The sequence below is a fragment of the Aspergillus undulatus genome (genome assembly GCF_047715775.1).
Source record: "Aspergillus undulatus strain CBS 261.88 unplaced genomic scaffold BDV17scaffold_57, whole genome shotgun sequence".
NCBI classification, from domain to species: Eukaryota; Fungi; Ascomycota; class Eurotiomycetes; order Eurotiales; family Aspergillaceae; genus Aspergillus; species Aspergillus undulatus.
The window spans coordinates 140,709-159,967 of NW_027396661.1; the positions used below are offsets into that span (position 1 = coordinate 140,709).

Consider the following 19,259-nt stretch of genomic DNA (forward strand, 5'->3'; position numbering starts at 1 on the left):
AATAGACAGCTATTCTTTGACATCGTTATACTTTTGAGTGGTCCAATCCGATCTATATATATGTTGCTTTATTTACACACGTACACCACCAACCACAATCCCCCAGCCATCAAATTCTACATAACATTTGCCGCCTCAGGATCATCCCAAGTCTTTTTCCTCAGATTCTCCAACCCGTACAAACCATTACTCAACGCGTTCTTAACCTTCTTCTCCGCACCTCCATCAACAACCACAGACTCCGTCCCCAACCGATCAACAGCACTGACCAAGCCATCCTCAACAGCCTCCCACTCACCCTTCTCAGTAGGTTTAAAACTGAACGCTTCAATGAATTTAGCCGGGGAGGCGGGGCCGCTGCGCCATTCACTCGTTGAGCCGGGCGAGTGGATTGTGTCGATTGAGATTAGAATGGTGTTGCTGGGTGTGATTTGAATGTCGAGAATGTTGCCGTTTGCAAGCAGTGGTGTCTGGCGCGTCATTGTGCCGTCTGCGTTGAGGGTGAAGGGGTAGAGGGTTGGGTTTCTGAGATGGTTAGCTTGTTCGTTTGTCTGTTTTTCTTAACCAGATTTTATGGATGCTCACCCTTCCAAAGCAACGAGGATAAGACGCTGGGTGTCCGAGTCCGAGTCTGAACTTGATGAAGGAGATGCCCAGATCCCACGCACAGCGATCTCCTTGGCCTCGCCTTCAGCTGCAGCTTCTGATGTCTGTTCCAAAAGTGGAACAGTGTGCAGGAGCTGACCATCCAACCAGTTCCAAACAAGAAGATGCGGGTCGCCGCCGCCCGAGACGAGGAGTGTTGGCGCCCACTCCGGAACACAGAGCTTAGAAATAAACGCCGTATGTCCGAAGCAGTGATTCTCAATGATATGCGCCTGGGGCGGACCACGCGAGACACGGATATGCTCGTCCCTATCGGCGCTGAGTATGTAGGTTCTCTTGGATGATGACGGGTCTGGGGAAGGGAGAGAAGTAAATGCCACGTCTGTGAGGAGGGAGACGTGGCCGAGGAGCAGGTCGTGTTCGAAGATAGGCTTCTGGTCTTCCTTGTCATTGTCCTTGTTCTTGTTCTTCTCCGCCTCAAGGGCTTTCTTCTTCTGCTCCTCTTGCATCTGCAGTGATTTGAGGTTGCGCTGGGTGTGCACAGTTAAGTTTGTTGCTGCGATTCTGGTGGACCGCGGCTGGCTTGCGGACTTTGGGATTCGCGGTTCTGCGCTTGGGATGAGTGGCATTGAGTAGACGTCCCCGAATTTGTCTCCTGTTAGGATGTCGTTGTTTTCCATGAATGTTATGGCGCATGGGCGCTTGGGCATGTGTCTGCAGACGGGTCAGATTGTACTCATTGTTTAATGGAGTACTAGAATTACCTCTCGCTTAACTGTAGGAATGAACCATCCTCCTCAATCTGGAAAACACGGATGCATTTGTCCTCTCCCGTAAGCGCAACCAGATACTCCCCGTCTGGCGTAGCGGTTAAGATAGGTATATTCGTCCAAGCAGGCGCCTTCTTCGCAGCTGGCGCGCTGTTCTTCACATCCTGCTCTGAAGATGGCTCAACTTTTCTCTTCTTCTCCGGTGGGCCTTCAATATCTGGGTTAGATCCAGCATTGTTGGCGTTGGATGTATCCGCACCGTCTTGCGGCCAGACAGAGAGGCTCTGCCCGGAGTCCGCGACGTATGAGTAGAGCTTTGCGCCAGCTGATGCTACGAGCACATTTTTAGAGTTGCTGTTCTTTTTCTGCACGAGTTGTATGCATTGGAATGGCTGTTGGAAGGTGGCCATTGTATAGGCTTGGCGGGGTGCTGCTTGAATTTCCATAAATTCGGCTCCGCTCAGATGGATATTCTCACAGAGACAGATCGATATACCAGCCAATTTCGATTAAAAACAATCTTTTGTAGCAACAATTGCGCCGTCTGTAGTCTTGATATCCGTCCAGAATTGCATGCGGCATACGGCGGGCGGGGCTCACGTGATCGGCTAGCGAGCTTCGGACTTCCACAAGAAAAATCGCAACGCACAAATCCGAAAAGCTTCAACGTCGCAAAAGACATCACAACAACAACCACGAATTTTCCCTTGCCCTTAAACATCCTATCTTCAGCGAAATAAGGAGACATGGGGGGCAAGTCAGCTACCAAGGCCGCTTACTTCGAGAAGCTCAAGAACCTGCTCGATGAATACAAGACTGTGTTCATCGTCGGTGTCGACAATGTCAGCTCTCAGCAGATGCACGAGATCCGTATCGCCCTCCGTGGCGAGGGTGTTGTCCTGATGGGCAAGAACACCATGGTTGGTGGCTCAATTATTTGCGATGCTTTGCGACCGCAATTGACCGGTTCTTTTTTAGGTTCGCCGTGCCCTCAAGGGCTTCATCAACGACAACCCCGAGTACGAGCGTCTCCTTCCTCACGTCAAGGGTGTGTACATTATCCCTTTGAATGATGGAACAATGGCTGATTATGACAGGTAACGTCGGTTTCATCTTCACCAGCGGCGACCTCAAGGAAACTAAGGAGAAGATCCTTGCCAACCGTGTCGCTGCCCCTGCCCGTGCTGGTGCCATCGCTCCCGGCGATGTCTGGATTCCTGCCGGTAACACTGGTATGGAACCCGGTAAGACCTCTTTCTTCCAGGCTCTCGGTGTCCCCACCAAGATTGCTCGTGGTACCATTGAAATTACCACCGACCTCAAGCTCGTTGAGAAGGACACCAAGGTCGGTCCCTCCGAGGCCACCCTGCTCAACATGCTTAACATCTCTCCCTTCACCTACGGTATGACCATCCAGCAGGTCTACGACCAGGGGCAGACCTTCGGTGCCGATGTTCTCGACATTGAGGAGTCTCAGCTCCTCAAGACCTTCAGCAGCGCCATCCAGACCATCACCTCCATCTCCCTCGCTGCCAACTACCCCACCCTTCCTTCCGTTGTTCACTCCGTTGTCAACAGCTACAAGAAGGTCTTGGCTGTTGCTGTTGAGACTGAGTACAGCTGGCCCGAGATTGAGGAGCTCAAGGACCGTATCGCCAACCCTGACGCTTACGCCTCTGCTGCTCCCGCCGCCGCCGCCGCCGCCGCTCCTGCTGCTGCCGCTGAGGCTGCTCCCGCTGAGGAGGCCGAGGAGTCCGACGAGGACATGGGCTTCGGTCTCTTCGACTAAACGACTCGTGTCGCTGCACAGGTTACGACTGCCATGTATTAGATACTGTTTATGACCAATCATGAGGTTGGGTAAATGAAAAATGATACTGGTGATCATTCGCTCCTAATAAGATATGAACGTAGCCACGCTTCATATTCTTACGGAGTTCCTCAAGGTACGTTTGATCTCTTTCATACTACATCTCACTTTACAACCTACCTTTCCTTACCTTGTCCTGGCGGAGGATGATACCATTTTTAACTCGTAACACCTGCCGGTGTGATGAAGTCAAAAAACGCAACAACAAACACTCTAATTTTTTGCTGACGCCTCACCTTCAATCTGCCTTTCACACATGCGCTGTTGTTTTGTACATCTGCTAACAGTTGTCATAGGACTCGGTTGTAAACGTCCGTCTTTGTAGTAGATTTGCTCGTAGGTTTGGGATTATTAGTATACCTAGCTTGTTTAGGGTTAGTCAGTGTTGAGTCAGGCGACGGAATAATTTGAGGGAAATGAAATATACAATAAACCTTATGTTCGGAATTTGCGTTACCTTCAGTTACTACATTGTAGCGTCAAGCTGTGAATCTATTATTCTGCAAATACAGACTGCGTAGGCGTGGATCGGATTGATCGCGGGGCAGACGCCGGACGGTCCGAGGCCCGGACAAGAATATCGTCTGAGACTGCTGCCACCAAGTTCCCCTCCTCACAATCTGCATCTTCGCGTCCAAAATGACACAATTCGCGCCATTGAAGAATGATATCTTGTTGAGGGCTGCCAGGGGTATTGTTTAACCTATCAATGGCCCCCACGGTGCTCAAAATTAACAATTGTTCTAGGTGAGAAGGTACATCGCCCGCCGATATGGGTTATGCGACAGGGTATGGATGACTACTCGCCTCGATTCTTCACTTACTCATTTCCTATATCTCTCCTCCATGGCATTATGTAAAGGATAGACAACTAATTCCTGCACTACAGCCGGTCGCTACCTCCCAGAATACCACGAAGCCAAGGGCAACCGCGATTTCTTCGAGTGCTGCCGCGACCCGGAAGTCGCCTCGACAATCACGATCCAACCGGTCAACCGTTATGAAGGCCTCATCGACGCCGCAATCATCTTCTCTGATATCCTCGTCATCCCACAAGCAATGGGCATGACCGTCGAAATGGTCGACAAGAAGGGGCCCCATTTCCCCGACCCTCTGCGCTCCCCGGACGACGGACAATACGAGAAGGTCATGGCGCGCGACGTCGACGTCAAGGCCGAGCTGGACTACGTATACAAGGCGATCACGCTGACGCGGACAAAGCTCAACGGCCGGGTCCCGCTCATTGGGTTCTGCGGCGCGCCCTGGACGCTGCTTTGTTATATGGTTGAGGGCGGGGGCAGCAAGATGTTTGTCCAGAGTAAGACGTGGGTTTACAAGTACCCGAAGGAGGCGCAGGCGCTGTTGCAGAAGATTGCGGAGATTTGTGTCGAGTACCTTGCGCTTCAGGTTGCTGCGGGTGCGCAGCTGGTTCAGGTGTTTGACTCTTGGGCTGGGGAGTTGTCGCCTGCTTCGTTCAAGGGGTTCTCACTGCCTTATCTGCGCCATATCTCGGCGAATCTCCCGCCGAGGTTGAAGGAGATGGGCCTTGAGCCTGTCCCCATGACGGTCTTTGCGAAGGGCGCTTGGTATGCCCTTGAGGATCTGTGCGAGTCCGGGTATAATGTTGTTGGACTGGACTGGCTGCACGATCCGGCTGAGGCGTTCAAGGTTGCTAATGGGCGGGTCACGATCCAGGGAAATGCTGATCCTGGTGTTCTCTATGGTGGTCGCGAGGCTATCACCAAGGCCGTGGAGACCATGGTCAAGGGATTCAAGAAGGGGAAACAAGGATGGATTGCCAACTTGGGTCATGGTATGCTCGTTCATCTTTGATGCTGGATAATGCTGACTTTCTAGGCGTAACTCCTTTTGTTAAACCCGATGACCTCAAGTTCTACTTTGAGGAAATCCACCGTCTAACGGCCGACTAAAACCCCGCTGTACTCCTCAAAATACACACCCGCAACTCCTGGGCCATCATGCGCCTCCAAAAGCATCCAAACAGGCTCTAGACAGCAATATCCTCATTCCTGTTGACACAGTCAGCACCGATACTCAATCCCAGCTGGATCTCTCTCGGGTCCCAACCAAGGAATCCAACGCTCTATATCAAGAGGAGTCCACAAACAGCCAGATATCCAGAAGAAAAATAAGAAAACCCAACTCACCAAAGCTCTGGCTTCTCCCTAATAAACTTCTCCATCATCTCCTTACACTCCTTATCATCAAGCACAACAACCTCCACCCCGCGACTCTTAAGATAACTCTCACCACCCATAAAGTTCACATTCTCCCCGATCACCACCCGCTTAATTTTATACAAGATACACGCCCCCGTACACATATCACACGGCGAAAGCGTCGTGTACATCGTAGCACCCTCGTACGCTGAAGCCGGTAGCCGGCCGCTGTTTTCGAGGGCGGACATTTCGGCCTTGGACATAGTTAGCTCAACTCAGCTCGTTGTCCAGTCTGTCATGTCATATCATGGTTTATAGATGTTGGTTGGGTAAACGTACGTGCAACGTCGCGCTCCCCTTCTGCACGCGCATGTTGTGTCCGCGCCCGAGGACTTTCCCGTCTTTGCTTACGAGGGCTGCGCCGATGGGGACGCCGCCTTCGGATAGGCCTGCCCGGGCTTCTTCGACGCAGGCGAGGAAGCCGGGGGATGTTGTTTCGGTTGAGGTCATTGTCGGATTGAATTCAAGTTAAGAGGCTATATGGGATTGAAGTTAAGGCTGGAGGGGAAGTATACAAGGTAGAGATAAGAGCATGAAAATTGCGGCGAAAGTGTGGTTGGTTGCTGTTTTGGCTCTAGTATGACCCGCATTTTCATCGTGAGGCTTTGGTTGGTTCCGCGCTAAGGTTGTTTAAGGCTTTAAGGCTTGGTTTGATTGAGATGTTGGGTAGATTAGGTGGATAGGATTGGATCCCTTCCATGATGCTGAAGCAGTGGTGTGTGCATATGGTGCTAGGATGAGCCGGACTAGAGAGGGCAGTGTATTTTGACTGCAGGACGCAATAACTTAAAAGTACTTGATGTTAACAGTGCAGAAGTGCGCTGGATGGTGTAGATCGACAGCTTAGAATCGCCAGGCTAATTCTGAGACTCACCCAGGAAATCTGTCTCTGGCGTTGATGTGTCAAGCAGGTTGTAGCCATGAATACCATGGAATGTGAGGCTGCGCTCTTCTAAGCTTCGTGAGAGCCTTGCTCAGCCCCTCATACAGGTGCTTATCGATAAGAGATTGGTAATGGCTTCGCCGCCTGAGGCAAATATTTCCCGTGGGCGGGAAATCTCTTTGTGCTCCACGCTTAGATTTATTACAATAATACGTGTTGATACTAAAGAAACACACACAAATGGAACACAAAGCCGACAAAGAGGTGAAGGCTGTAATGGGAATACGATGGCTCATGGAAGAAGTTTCAGGAAAAGGATGGAAGAGCATCGAAAGAGATGGATGTGCTTGGCATGGAATTGTGGGCAGTCTGAGCGGTCGAAACAACGAGATACAAAGATAGAAATCAACCTTGTCTGTAAGACAGGCTGAGCCTTTATTTTCTTTAGAACTCTCAATCTGCCTTTAAATCTTCAGTTTCACTCCTCAGACTGTTCTTTCTGAGTTCCTCTTTAAAGCCGTGGTTGTCGTATCTCCGGTATCAGCAATACCTCGAGTTCGAAGAAATACAGCGGGAAGAAGGTCCGCTGGTGCCTGGCGGTGGTAATCAATACTCAAAATTACAGCAGCAATACAGTAACAGCGGCGTTGCCATCCCCGTCTCAGTCTTTCTGTCTTTCTCCTTCAGCCGACGGTTCAATTCTTCAAGCCGCCTCCCACTTCGTTTTAAACCCTCCTCAACACCCTCACCTCTCTCCTCCTCTACGTTAAAGGCACCAGCCGATTCTTCCCCCAAGTCCTCCATCTCCTCTTATACCCGGCGATCCGTCTCATCCTTACTCACATCCCACCCGGACCGCCTTTTCGCTCAAAAGTTGTTTATTCCGTACCCTTCCTTCGCTACCCCTCGCGAACCACCAATCTCTTTGATTTCGAGTCCATTTAGAATTAGATCACAATGGTCAAGGATACGAAGTTCTACGACATCCTCGGGGTGAGTATCTACGCTACTTCCGGTGCTATTTGGCTATAAGCCTAACGGTACCTATTTAGGTTGCCCCGACAGCCTCCGAGGCCCAACTGAAGACTGCCTACAAGAAGGGTGCCCTCAAGTACCACCCTGGTATGTGTATTCATGCAAGATAAAGCATGCGACCGCTGTCTAACTTTCCCGCGTACAGACAAGAACCCCAACAACCCAGAGGCCGCCGAAACGTTTAAGGAAATGTCCAAAGCGTACGAAGTCCTGTCCGACCCCCAACAGCGCGGCATCTACGATCAGCTCGGTGAGGAGGGTCTTGAAGGCGGTGGTGGTGCTGGCGGAATGGGCGCCGAGGATCTCTTCGCTCAGTTCTTCGGCGGCGGCGGTGGCTTCGGCGGCATGTTCGGTGGTGGCATGCGTGATCAGGGCCCCAAGAAGGCTCGCACTATTCACCACGTTCACAAGGTCAACCTCGAAGACATCTACCGCGGCAAGGTCTCCAAGCTCGCTCTCCAGAAGTCTGTCATCTGTTCTACTTGCGATGGCCGCGGTGGTAAGGAGGGTGCCGTCAAGTCATGTACTGGCTGTAACGGTTCCGGTATGAAGACGATGATGCGCCAGATGGGTCCCATGATCCAGCGCTTCCAGACAGTTTGCCCCGACTGTAATGGTGAGGGAGAGATCATCCGCGAGAAGGACCGCTGCCGTCAATGTCACGGTAAGAAGACCGTTGTCGAGCGCAAGGTCCTCCACGTCCACGTCGACAAGGGTGTTAAGAACGGCCACAAGATCGAGTTCCGCGGCGAGGGTGACCAGTTGCCTGGTGTTATGCCTGGTGATGTTGTCTTTGAGATCGAGCAGAAGCCCCACCCCCGGTTCCAGCGCAAGGACGATGATCTCTTCTACCAAGCCGAGATTGACCTCCTTACCGCGCTCGGTGGTGGTACTATCAACATTGAGCATCTTGATGAGCGGTGGTTGTCCGTCACGATCGCTCCTGGCGAGGTTATCACACCTGGTAAGTTCATAGCAATTGATCAGACGTTCTCGTATATGACGCTAACGCTAACTCTTCTCCAGGCGCTATCAAGGTTATCAAGGGCCAGGGTATGCCTTCATTCCGCCACCACGACTACGGCAACCTCTACATCCAGTTCGACGTCAAGTTCCCCGAGAAGGATGAGCTCCAGAACCTCCAGCTCCTCGAGCAGGTTCTGCCGCCGCGGAAAGAACAGGTCCAGGTTCCAACGGATGCCATGGTGGAAGATTTTGAGCTGGAAGAGGTCGACAGCAACGAGCGCTCACAAGCACGCGCTCACGGCGCGGCCGGCATGGACGATGACGACGATGACGTTCCTCCTGGTGCTGAGCGGGTGCAGTGTGCTTCTCAGTAGACTAAGCAATGTTATGATTGGATGTGATGCGGTGCCAGGGCTTGATGAACTTCGCTTATGATACCATGTTGAAGGATAGCCTTGGCCCAGGTGTGTTCTGTTCTATTTTGCTTTTCGACGACTTGCTTTGCGATGGCGTTTTCACCGAAGATTCGGATGATGACTGGAGATTTGCTTTCGGTTTTCTTCCCTTTCCATTTTCCCTACGGCACCGCGCCAACCAACCGCTTGGTTCTTGATCCTTCCGTCCATACATAATCTCCTTTTTATTCCTTAGCTAAGGTGGGATCTAGGCTTTCGTATTTCGGGCGGCTGCGGTGGGTGCTGGTCGTTGTTCTCGGGGTGGTTATCATATTTTAGACTCGCATGAACTTGGGTATGATTTTTTTCTGACAGTCATCTTCTTCGTCTTGTACCTGTCGTAGTCTTCTCGACGTATGATGACCTCCGCATGTACCGCTCCCTAGGGTTGCGGAGGTGTATATATCTTGGATGGCATGAGGACCTTGCGGTCACACGCTCACCACGGTCCATTGTTCTGCTCGAGTCCTTTATGCACGCTCCCGGCAGCGTACCTACGTGGACAGAGAGTCAGGGACTAGCATGAGCATTGGGATTCCTGAGGTTCTTGATTCCGTGCCTGTGCCATCCATCCCAGTGGCCGTTGCCAGGCCCTGCCCCGTTCAACCCTTAGCACAGACTCAAATAATCCTATATAAGTGTATACAAATACACCTCTTGCGTCCGAGCATTGACTCATAACGGCGCATGTTCGTCCTCCTCACTGAGACTCGACTACTATATAGTAGGAACTAAGTAGGTCTGACGTGGTCAGTCATTCATCCCAGACGTAGGCCAGCTGGCTCTCTTCTTAATTTAATTAACGCCTTGATCTTCGCCTTGGTAATCCAGCGCCGGGCTATATAGGACGGGAAAAATCCTGCCTGGGCCTTGGGCCCAGGCAGGAAGGGCTCCCTATCCGGGCTTGTTGTACTAACTACATGATAGAATTGAGAGTAATTATGATAAATATAGTATAAGACAGTGGAGTAAATGATACAGAAAACCACCATGTCCCAAGCCAAGTCTACTAGGTACGGCGTCATGATTCAACTCTTAGAGTATACCCCTCGGTAGAACAAAGCAGCAGGCTGAATAGGGGATGCTTTCTCGAAGTACTGTTATATATATATATATAGATATGGCGATATGTTACGGCCAGGACCAGGCTATACAAAACACCCCCAGCGCTGGAACCAACCTGACGTCGGGCTTCGAGAACGGCCTACGTACGTATGAACTTACTAGGTATGACCGGTAACCGAAACCGATACCTACTAGGAGGTAGGTAGCCTTGGTTGGAAGGTGAGCTGAAGTCAAGTTGGTGAAACCGGAAGACTTCTTCAAAAGCTTGCTGCGCTGTGGACTATAGACTTTGAGGCAAGTAGACATTGCTTGTCACGGCTGTTCCGCGCTATCGCCGCAGCAGAAAGTTAGGTCGAGGGTAGGTAGGCCGACGGTACCTAGGCTAGCCGAACTACGACCTGCAGAGGGAGGACCACCTAGTATCTTTGCGGGTGTGCAGGTGACAAGAGAGAAGAGGGAGAGGAACCAAGCAGAGAGTTGCAAAGAGAAGAGAAGTCTAGGTCTTGATGCAAGGCAGATGACGACGCAAGCTAGGATGCGATGCTTTGTTTCAAAATACCAAGCGTGCTATTCTTATCTAAATACCTACCTCGTCGCTAAATGTCTTCGTCGATCGTCCCTGTATACAGATGGACCTACCGTGTTGGTTCCCAATGTCTAGTCGACGATACCTTAAGAGATGACATGACATGACTGGTCGATAACCTTCGGTACCAGCCAGAGGTAGGACCAAAACTGGCGGATGGCTCAGCAACCCGTCCGACCTGAGTGCTTCATGTAAGCAGAATCCCTACTGGTGAGCAACATAGCCCTATCCGATTCCGGACTCAGTTAGGACCGTGACACACGACATAGGCTATATCTGATATCTGATAAGTTATGTAGGGAATGCCAGAAAATATGGATGGATGAATAAATAAATGCTGAGCTGAGGCTCTAAGGGGACAGGTTTTAAGGCGACGGCGAGGTCAGCCTCCGTACCTTGGAACCTTGCCCTGTCGGGTTCGATTGCCTCCTAAGGCCAGTTGAGCACTCCTCACGGGACGACCAAGGTATGTACTCCGTTTAGATGTACATATTGACCAGCGGCTAGACTAGACTGGCCTAGCTGACCTCAGGTCGCTTCTGCTCAGAACCGAGAAGGTAGTCCAGTAAAGTATCGGCATGCCGCAAGGGAGGATCACATGAGGAGGTACAGCGCCAGGAGTGGGAACCTTAAGCGCGGCCTGAGATTCGCGAAGAAAGTCTGAATTCTGGGGTAACACTGCAGGGGTTTGTTCGATGCAAGGGATGGAAGACGAGTCTGGGTCGCGTGAATGAAGCTGCAGGCTGAACCGCTGGAGTATCTGGAGTCTGGACTCAGGTCTTGGGACTGGCCGGCTCGGCTGTGGAGACCTAATTAGGGTAGACTTGTTACTTGAACTGCTCCATGCTAGGACGGTATCAGGTCGGGGGTCTGGGACATTGTAGCCTCTCTGGCGAGCGGCAACCCGTGGTCGTCGGTCGGGGGGGTGGTCAAAGAATGATAGAACAAAGTAGTGGCACTGATCGAGCACTGCATTCGTTGAGAGTTATTCCTCCGTGGATAGAGACGATGCTGGTGCTTGGTGGCGATTGAAGAGTCACAGTGCGAGATATAGTTCAGAGACGCGAAGCACGCGAGCAGCGGACGGAGGCATAACGGAGCAAGTTAAGTGGAGCGGAAGGGCAAAGATCTAGACCAGAGACCGAAGGCCAGAAACCAGACGATCGGTGTGGCCGAAGACATCCAAACGGGACTCTGAGGCGAGTTATCTGAGGCTGTAGTACTCTGATACTCTTGATATCCCGCCGACCAAGACAGCCAGAGTCAAGATAAGCCTCTCCTGGTTCGCATGCAAATAACAATCTCCAACCCATGGGCGTGTCAAGCTCGCCTCCAAGGTTTCTTGGATGTTCTTCTGTCCATCACCCTGCAGAATAACGCGATGTGGCTGGCGGACGGCGATGGCTCATAGTGCCCTAAAATGACGATATGGAGGTTAATTGGCGATATGGGAATCCTTCGAGAAAAATTTGTCTTGCGTGGGGGTTTTTAATTGCAAATGTTGAATCAATATTGGCAGGGGTTTGTTGGTTGAGGCTAATGGTGCAGGCATTGTCGACAGGGTTCTTGCTAGGGTGCTAAGGTTGAGATTCCAGATGAACGGCGTGTTGGTGCAAACATTATGATTTTGCACAATTCTAGTGTTCACAAAGGGGGTTTGCTTCAGAGCCTGATAGGCCAGGCTTGCAAGGACATAGTAAAACCAAATCGGAGCATTCCTAGACTTTGAATGTTGATGGTGGTCAGCAGTCAAAGCCACAGTGACTACGCAGATCAGCAGGGCGGATGGATAGTGACATGTCAGTAGCACGGCTTGCATCGGGAGAAATCTTCCAGAAGCCGATGTTCGCGATCTTCCAGTTGTTCCTGGATATCTGTACGAGTTGACAGGAATATTCTGGTGGCAACTGGAGCGTGGTTGAGGCTGGATGAATGGCAGGAGGGATAAGATTGATGACGCGATTTTACTGTTGATGAGGTGACCGGGACTGGTGGGTAGTCCTGCAGGTGCTCTTGCAGTCTGGACTGGCAGTCCATTTTTATACAGAGTGATACTGATAATAATAAGATTTCTAAAGAACGATAAACACATCCGAAGCAATCCCGCTGCATACGAGGCACTGACGACGGGCGTTTCATTCGCAGTGAGAGTCGTAATCGACGCCGACTTCGGTAAGATCCCCAGACGCCCGCCGCGCCCGCTCAATTTAGGCGTGCAGCGCCAAGCCCTATCCACGATACTATATGACGATAGTCAACCAGTTATTGTATGGAAACCTGGTACTGTGCTCGACATCTGCTCTGCTATGGCATCACATCTATGAACTTCTGTCCAAATCTACCTTGTTCTCATCGCAGTCAGGATGAGATAATCCGATTGATATTTGCATCCCCACAGTGGGGCCCTTGAGCATTCACAATCTGTCCGCTCGATGGCGTGTTCTCTCGTGCCTCCCATTGGCTGGGCCTGCTCCATGTCACCTGATTGGCCGGGCCCGGTGACCTGGGTTGGCGGTCACAGCGGGCAGAATACACCATTTCTTTTGTTGTTTCAGTTTCACGCTGCATCTGTCTTCTCGGCTTCATCAGCAGTTCATCTATCTTCATCAATCATTGTCCGCGGAGGTACTTCGGGATGATGTCTCACGAAAAATCAGACTGGGAAGCAGTTCCTGGGCGAGATCCTGGACCTAGGCCGAGCGCAACCATGGATGGGTCCGCATCCAGACCAGACTGATGCTGATGAGCGATGGATGGGCCCTATTACGCCAGCGCCCTCTGTTCGCCCGGCAAGCTTAAACGCTCGCTGCCCACTGCCAACGCTCGCTTGCAGACCGCTGACGATCCCTGCTCTGCCGCTGCTCTGCTTCTCCTCCCTCTTCGAGCCATTCGGCCCTTGCTTTCCTGTGCGGCGTGGCGCGGACTGTGTGACAATTACGGTGGACAGGCCATTTGCCTCGTGCTGCAGCTCCTCCCCCCCACAGTCTTCCGTCTCGCAAGATCGCCTGCGACGCCGCTAAAAGTCTAAAATACATAAAACTCTCCTCCTCGGAGCTCCCATCACCATCTTGATATTTTCTTTTTCCATCTTGATTGCGGTGGACTTGCGGCGTCCCTTTCCCTCTCGGCCTCCTCTTCCTTGCCGGCCTCTTTCTGGCTTCATTTCCGTCCTCTATACGCCACACTTTGTGCCCACTCATCTTGCACCGGTGCATTTACCCTACCTTTAGTTGCTGGTTGATATTTGGCTTTACGAGATATCTACTCGTGGGGGAGCCCTGATTTCGTATTCCCAATCCCAGCTCTCGATCACGACATCGCCTTGGTCGGTCTTGGTTCATTTAAGAGCCACCTTTGTGCTATCGCTTCATATCTTGTTCATCCTTCAGACATGGCATGCCAGTTCGCTTAAATCATCTGATTTATCCGAGTTCATCCTCCTATCCTATCGTGATCTGAGATTCACCATCTGGTTGCATTCTGTCGTCAGGCCCCGGAGGTCTAGCGATTAGGGCCCGCGTTCCCCCCACCAGCATATAATCCCTGCGCCGTCCACGTTTTTCCCTTCGGATACACAACTCACCATGTCTGACGGAATCCCCACAAAGGTTGGCCACGGCATTGCCAAGGTGCTGCGTCTGAAGCTTCCTGAGAAGGAGCAACATGATGCTATCACTCGCGGCGAGTCAACCTTCTCTGCCGGCACCTTCGACACCTATGGCTATGTCGAGCCTGAGCCAACCGCAGCCGAATGGTTTGCGGAAATCACCCCTTCTTGGCGTGATATCGGCCTCTACTTCTACCGGCTTTTCCCTTTCCTTTCCTGGATCACTCGCTATAATGCTCAGTGGCTCATGGGAGACTTGGTTGCTGGTATCACTGTCGGCGCTGTCGTCGTTCCTCAGGGAATGGCCTACGCCGAACTTGCGCAGTTACCCGTTGAATACGGTTTATACTCTTCCTTTATGGGTGTATTGATCTACTGGTTTTTCGCGACATCGAAAGATATCACCATTGGCGTACGTTCCGTTTCACCTTTCCTCGCCTGTCACTAGCTAACGATTCTAGCCTGTTGCTGTTATGTCTACTCTGGTTGGAAACATCGTCTCAGATGCTGCGGAGACTCTTCCGAACGTCGAGCCCCACGTTATCGCCTCTTGTCTGGCAGTTATTTGCGGTGGAATCGTCTGCTTCATGGGCCTTGCCCGCCTCGGTTTCATCGTCGACTTCATTCCTCTTCCAGCTATCACAGCGTTCATGACTGGATCGGCTGTCAACATCATTTCCGGCCAGGTCAAGACCATGCTTGGTGAACAGGACAAGGTCAACACCCGAGGTGCCACCTACGAAACGATTATTCAAACCCTCAAGGCTCTGCCCTCTTCCAACCTCGATGCCGCGATGGGTGTCACTGCTTGCGCCATGCTGTACATCATTCGGTTTGCTTGCAACACCGCAGCCAAGAAGCAGCCTCACCGTGCCAAGATGTGGTTCTTCATCTCTACCCTGCGTACTTGCTTTGTGATTCTATTCTATACTATGATCAGCGCAGCGACCAACCTTCACCGCAGAGACAACCCGGCCTTCACAGTCTTGGGAACTGTGCCCCGAGGTTTTCAACACGCCGCTGTCCCTACTGTGAATGCAGATATCATTAAGACTTTTGCCAGCCGATTGCCCGCTGCCGTTATTGTTCTTCTCATCGAGCATATTGCCATTTCCAAGTCTTTCGGACGTGTCAACAACTACACGATCGATCCATCTCAGGAACTGGTGGCTATTGGTGTCTCCAATCTGCTTGGTCCATTCCTTGGCGGCTACCCTGCGACCGGATCTTTCTCACGTACCGCCATCAAGTCCAAGGCAGGTGTCCGAACCCCGCTGGCCGGTGTCATCACTGCCATTGTCGTCCTCCTCGCCATCTACGCTCTCCCCGCGCTTTTCTGGTACATTCCATCCGCCTCCCTCGCCGGTGTCATCATCCATGCCGTCGGTGATTTGATCACCCCTCCCGACGTTGTGTACCAGTTTTACCGCGTTTCCCCACTTGACTGTGTCATCTTCTTCATTGGTGTTATCGTCACCGTCTTTACTACCATTGAGATTGGTGTCTACTGCACGGTCTCTGTCTCGGCAGCTGTGCTTCTTTTCCGTGTGGCGAAAGCCCGCGGCGAGTTCCTGGGCCGTGTCACTATCCACTCCGTCGTTGGTGATCACGTTCTCGAGGAGGCTAGGCCGGCATTGGGTGACGTTGACCGCTCGCGCTCGATCTTCCTTCCTATCAACCACGCCGACGGTTCCAACCCTGAAATCGAGGTCGAGCAACCGTTCCCTGGCATCTTCATCTACCGTTTATCCGAGGGCTTCAACTACCCAAACGCCAACCACTACACCGACTACCTCGTTTCAACCATCTTCCAGCAGACCCGCCGTACCAACCCCTTCACTTACGGCAGGCCGGGTGACCGTCCCTGGAACGACCCCGGTCCTCGCAAGGGCAAGTCCGAGCCTGACCGTTCTCACCTCCCGACTCTTCGCGCCGTCATCCTTGACTTCTCATCTGTCAACAATGTCGATGTCACCTCGGTGCAGAACCTGATCGACGTCCGCAACCAACTCGATATCTATGCCTCTCCTCGAACCGTCCAGTGGCACTTCGCCCACGTCAAGAACCGCTGGACGAAGCGTGCTCTAGTCGCCGCTGGATTCGGCTACCCAACGCCTACCTCAGAAGACGGTTTCCACCGCTGGAAGCCCATATTCAGCGTGACGGAAATCGAAGGCAAGGCCTCGGCTGCCGCCCACGCTGAAATTGTTGCCAATGAGCAGGCGCGCCAGACAAGCTCCCATGCTCATGATCTCGAGAGTGGCCTGAAGCGAGGCTCGCAAACCGCCGAGCGCGAGACGCATGGCATTGAAGAATCGTCCAACTCAAGCATCGGCGACGGCGATGACAAGCTGCAACGCGACTTGAAAGATAGCAAGGCCTACCGTGCTCAGCGCACGATGGCAGTCGTTGGCGGAATTAACCGCCCATTCTTCCACATTGACATCACCAGCGCTCTGGAGAGTGCCCTGGCCAACTCGCCGGAAGACGAACCCATTGAAGCTGCGCCTCAGAAGACCACGTCTGACTAGATGATGCTATTTGCCCTCCCTGGATGGAGGTTGATTTCTCATTTATACTTCATTTATCTTCTGTTAATGCTTGTGAGCGATGACTGTTGATCTATATACTCTTAATGTTGAGTTTTAACTTTCATGTCCCATCGTCACTATGAATACCCCTCTGCAGTCTAGGCTCAAGGCCAACCTCATGTATATAGATCGCTTGATAGATTATGGTAATGCATGCTTGCACCCTTTCATCCTGTTCTCTGAGCATATCAGACATCTCGTAATCCTGCTTTGCCCATCTGGACTGCAGCTAGGTGTCGAGGAAAGAGCGACGCGCGACCGTTGAAACGTCAACTTCTTCAATGGCTGATCCTCTTAGTTCCTGATCATGAGATGGGCAGTGAATGCAGGCTATTATCCCTCGCATCCGATTGTTTAACAAGGGACTGGTCATGTAACTCCGTTAATCATGCTTCCAGCCTCCATCTTCCAACCTCCCACCTTCAAGCCTTAACTATTCGTTGCCCAAGAATGGCTATTATCTCTCTCTAGGTATCTAGATCTTAGTTGCCGCAACAGCATGTCCTATGACATCAAGTTCCAGCTTGATATTTTGTTTTACAGCAGTAAGCACCCGCAATGTAGAAGCCGCCAGCAGCTTGCATGCGCATCATACTGGTACATGGAGATTTATTAGGCCCCATCTCATCTCATGACCCAAAACAACTTCGTCTAATCTCGTACGATAGGGTTATACCACCGATACCGATTTTCGGGGTCATACTTCTTCTTCACCCCCCTCAACCTCTCCACCCGCCACTCCTCCCCATAAGTCTCGCGCACAGACTCAATCCCATTCGCGTAGTTCACATACGCGTGGGGTGTTCTCCCGCGCTGACCGTCGTTCCAGTGATTGCGTACTTCGCGCGCGCATTTCCAGGCCTCTTCCTCTCGTTCTTCCAATTCAGGGCCATCAGTAACCACCGCATTGAATAGCATGAGGTGGTGGTCGTCTCGAATGGGTCCGCGGAGCCATCGACATCTCATCGCCCGCTTTCGCAGCAGCGGTTGAGTAGCCCTCGTGCACGATGGACGTGTTCCGAGCGAGGGATGGGTAGCTTGCTATGCGCAATTGGAAGGTTGAGAAGATCAGTGACTCGGCGGTGACGTTGTATACTTGCAATCCGGCCGTCGATGTAATCCGCCGCCTAGAGGACGTGCATGTGTCAGATGTAAAGCTGTTATCCTGCACCGAGGGAATATCGGGATATGGCAGGTCGCCGGACTGATGGCTGACAGAGGGGATGGCGTTGAGATCGGCAAGGAGGGCCGCTGCATCCTCCGACGACCCGCGCATCGTCGGGACCGTATATGGTTGCTGTGTTGGAGACCAGAGACCCGAGCTCGGTCTGGAGCTGTCGACCTCCCAAACGGGCGCGGGCCGTTGGGTATCTCTGGAAGAGAGAAGGATGAGGAATAGCAGCTGGAGCTGGAGAACCAGCCACGAAGACGAAGGCCTCAAAAAGGACGAGGGAGTAAAGGAGCGTATGGAGATAAAAGCCCCAGCTCCTCATTCTAAACACATGCATGAACGAACACCACAAGAACAAACACTGCTCGGTTTATGTACTATTCTAGCCATTATATACCATACTTATTCACATTTACATGTGTCTTCAGCTAGCGATGTTATTCCATGCTATTCCCCCGAGCCGAATTCCTCTCCCGAGTTAGGCTTTAGTGCTTATCTATATAGATTAATCTCACCCCAGCCCTAACAAAACGGCCTTTGGCCCCCAAATACCAACTCAAATACGAAGTCATGTAGGGTGGTGTGAGGTATGCCTTAAGGCGTACAGTAAAGGCATACAGTACAGTGCAGTGCAAGGCAAGTGCAATGATCAGTACCTCCGTCTGAGGTAGATAAAAGGAATCAGAATGGAAAACGGGACTTGAGTTGTATCTACATGTTTTTATTTAGCTCTGTATCTTCGCAACCGAGTTGGATACTCCTACATCACAGCAAACGTTCGACTCAAGCCTAGCCTTGTTCACCATTGCTGCAGGTCAGAGGGTGTAGTATATTCTTCTATTTAATCACTTTACCTTACAACACATCCTATATATACTTTCTATAAGAGAAATCTAGTACATACGACCACAGGGTGTGGAGAACAGGGCTTCCCGTCCGCTCAGCCGTACTTAAGCCACACGCCGGCTGGTTAGTAGTATGGTGGGTGACCACATGCGAATCCCAGCTGTTGTATGTTTTTTCTTATATCTTTTTGTGTGTTTGGTATACTTGTTGAGCAATTTTATAGAGTTTTTGTGGGTTTAGAGGTAGAGGTCGAGGTAGGACTACTTAGTCTGGGATAGAGACAGAATGGCGTAGGTGGTCGTGTTCCACGTGGAAAGAGACGCGGATGTATAAGGTTATTATATTTTATTCAGACCTGGCCTTGGTGACCAACCTTAATCAAAGACGCAATACATCGCACTCGCGCTGGCCACGACATCCTGTATGTTGTTGTCCTGTCGCGACAAGACGAGTTCGTGATGAGTACATCCCACGGCTTTGTACATAATGGGGCCGCAATGGATACATCCTGAGAGGTAGCTATGGTATACTGGTTGGTAGCTTAGGTTTACCATATAGCGATGTGGCA

At 51.6% G+C, this 19,259-nt stretch overlaps 7 protein-coding genes across 7 annotated transcripts; 4 read left to right on the forward strand and 3 right to left on the reverse strand.

Moving 5' to 3' along the window:
• Nucleotides 1–92: 92 nt before the first annotated feature.
• trm82 (putative tRNA methyltransferase) lies at nucleotides 93–1,915 on the reverse strand. Its single transcript, XM_073758931.1, has 3 exons — nucleotides 1,371–1,915; nucleotides 586–1,320; nucleotides 93–525 (listed from the first exon to the last, which is right to left on the reverse strand). Exons 1-3 carry the CDS (start codon nucleotides 1,820–1,822, stop codon nucleotides 117–119), a joined length of 1,596 nt encoding a protein of 531 aa, XP_073612024.1. The 5' UTR covers nucleotides 1,823–1,915; the 3' UTR covers nucleotides 93–116.
• A 207-nt stretch (nucleotides 1,916–2,122) lies between these two features.
• BDV17DRAFT_294742 (60S ribosomal protein uL10) lies at nucleotides 2,123–3,165 on the forward strand (the record flags this gene model as incomplete). The annotated part of the gene is made up of 3 exons (XM_073762907.1): nucleotides 2,123–2,296; nucleotides 2,355–2,424; nucleotides 2,474–3,165. 3 exons carry the CDS (start codon nucleotides 2,123–2,125, stop codon nucleotides 3,163–3,165), a joined length of 936 nt encoding a protein of 311 aa, XP_073612025.1.
• Nucleotides 3,166–3,685: 520 nt separating this feature from the next.
• Nucleotides 3,686–5,294, forward strand: BDV17DRAFT_189652 (uroporphyrinogen decarboxylase HEM12). The gene is made up of 4 exons (XM_073755082.1): nucleotides 3,686–3,937; nucleotides 3,994–4,035; nucleotides 4,136–5,059; nucleotides 5,104–5,294. Exons 1-4 carry the CDS (start codon nucleotides 3,886–3,888, stop codon nucleotides 5,175–5,177), a joined length of 1,092 nt encoding a protein of 363 aa, XP_073612026.1. The 5' UTR covers nucleotides 3,686–3,885; the 3' UTR covers nucleotides 5,178–5,294.
• Nucleotides 5,167–6,380, reverse strand: BDV17DRAFT_189695 (cytosine deaminase). Its single transcript, XM_073755083.1, has 4 exons — nucleotides 6,361–6,380; nucleotides 5,766–6,255; nucleotides 5,415–5,680; nucleotides 5,167–5,276 (listed from the first exon to the last, which is right to left on the reverse strand). Exons 2-4 carry the CDS (start codon nucleotides 5,934–5,936, stop codon nucleotides 5,255–5,257), a joined length of 459 nt encoding a protein of 152 aa, XP_073612027.1. The 5' UTR covers nucleotides 5,937–6,255; nucleotides 6,361–6,380; the 3' UTR covers nucleotides 5,167–5,254.
• A 433-nt stretch (nucleotides 6,381–6,813) lies between these two features.
• Nucleotides 6,814–9,489, forward strand: BDV17DRAFT_272792 (type I HSP40 co-chaperone YDJ1). The gene is made up of 3 exons (XM_073758932.1): nucleotides 6,814–7,362; nucleotides 7,422–7,491; nucleotides 7,550–9,489. Exons 1-3 carry the CDS (start codon nucleotides 7,327–7,329, stop codon nucleotides 8,803–8,805), a joined length of 1,362 nt encoding a protein of 453 aa, XP_073612028.1. The 5' UTR covers nucleotides 6,814–7,326; the 3' UTR covers nucleotides 8,806–9,489.
• Nucleotides 9,490–13,876: 4,387 nt separating this feature from the next.
• On the forward strand, nucleotides 13,877–16,800 carry BDV17DRAFT_189778 (SLC26/SulP family anion transporter). The gene is made up of 2 exons (XM_073755084.1): nucleotides 13,877–14,495; nucleotides 14,545–16,800. Exons 1-2 carry the CDS (start codon nucleotides 14,061–14,063, stop codon nucleotides 16,612–16,614), a joined length of 2,505 nt encoding a protein of 834 aa, XP_073612029.1. The 5' UTR covers nucleotides 13,877–14,060; the 3' UTR covers nucleotides 16,615–16,800.
• Nucleotides 16,801–17,325: 525 nt separating this feature from the next.
• On the reverse strand, nucleotides 17,326–17,950 carry BDV17DRAFT_294747 (uncharacterized protein; the record flags this gene model as incomplete). The annotated part of the gene is made up of 2 exons (XM_073762908.1): nucleotides 17,326–17,715; nucleotides 17,771–17,950. The coding sequence occupies 2 exons, from the start codon at nucleotides 17,948–17,950 to the stop codon at nucleotides 17,326–17,328; spliced, it is 570 nt and encodes a 189-aa protein (XP_073612030.1).
• Between the last annotated feature and the right edge of the window lie 1,309 nt (nucleotides 17,951–19,259).

What these genes read in the sequence shown, in the direction of transcription:
- trm82 (XM_073758931.1), bottom strand. Translation starts at nt 1,822, where the DNA reads ATGGAAATTCAAGCAGCACCCCGCCAAGCCTATACAATGGCCACCTTC. An exon ending in TTCCTACAGTTAAGCGAGAG is followed by an intron (nt 1,321 to 1,370) that starts GTAATTCTAGTA and finishes ACCCGTCTGCAG; the next exon opens with ACACATGCCCAAGCGCCCAT. An exon ending in ATCCTCGTTGCTTTGGAAGG is followed by an intron (nt 526 to 585) that starts GTGAGCATCCAT and finishes TAACCATCTCAG; the next exon opens with AAACCCAACCCTCTACCCCT.
- BDV17DRAFT_189652 (XM_073755082.1), top strand. Translation starts at nt 3,886, where the DNA reads ATGACACAATTCGCGCCATTGAAGAATGATATCTTGTTGAGGGCTGCC. An exon ending in CTTGTTGAGGGCTGCCAGGG is followed by an intron (nt 3,938 to 3,993) that starts GTATTGTTTAAC and finishes CAATTGTTCTAG; the next exon opens with GTGAGAAGGTACATCGCCCG. An exon ending in GATATGGGTTATGCGACAGG is followed by an intron (nt 4,036 to 4,135) that starts GTATGGATGACT and finishes CCTGCACTACAG; the next exon opens with CCGGTCGCTACCTCCCAGAA.
- BDV17DRAFT_189695 (XM_073755083.1), bottom strand. Translation starts at nt 5,936, where the DNA reads ATGACCTCAACCGAAACAACATCCCCCGGCTTCCTCGCCTGCGTCGAA. An exon ending in AGGGGAGCGCGACGTTGCAC is followed by an intron (nt 5,681 to 5,765) that starts GTACGTTTACCC and finishes ACTATGTCCAAG; the next exon opens with GCCGAAATGTCCGCCCTCGA. An exon ending in AGGGAGAAGCCAGAGCTTTG is followed by an intron (nt 5,277 to 5,414) that starts GTGAGTTGGGTT and finishes CTGTGTCAACAG; the next exon opens with GAATGAGGATATTGCTGTCT.
- BDV17DRAFT_272792 (XM_073758932.1), top strand. Translation starts at nt 7,327, where the DNA reads ATGGTCAAGGATACGAAGTTCTACGACATCCTCGGG. An exon ending in AGTTCTACGACATCCTCGGG is followed by an intron (nt 7,363 to 7,421) that starts GTGAGTATCTAC and finishes GTACCTATTTAG; the next exon opens with GTTGCCCCGACAGCCTCCGA. An exon ending in TGCCCTCAAGTACCACCCTG is followed by an intron (nt 7,492 to 7,549) that starts GTATGTGTATTC and finishes TCCCGCGTACAG; the next exon opens with ACAAGAACCCCAACAACCCA.
- BDV17DRAFT_189778 (XM_073755084.1), top strand. Translation starts at nt 14,061, where the DNA reads ATGTCTGACGGAATCCCCACAAAGGTTGGCCACGGCATTGCCAAGGTG. An exon ending in CGAAAGATATCACCATTGGC is followed by an intron (nt 14,496 to 14,544) that starts GTACGTTCCGTT and finishes TAACGATTCTAG; the next exon opens with CCTGTTGCTGTTATGTCTAC.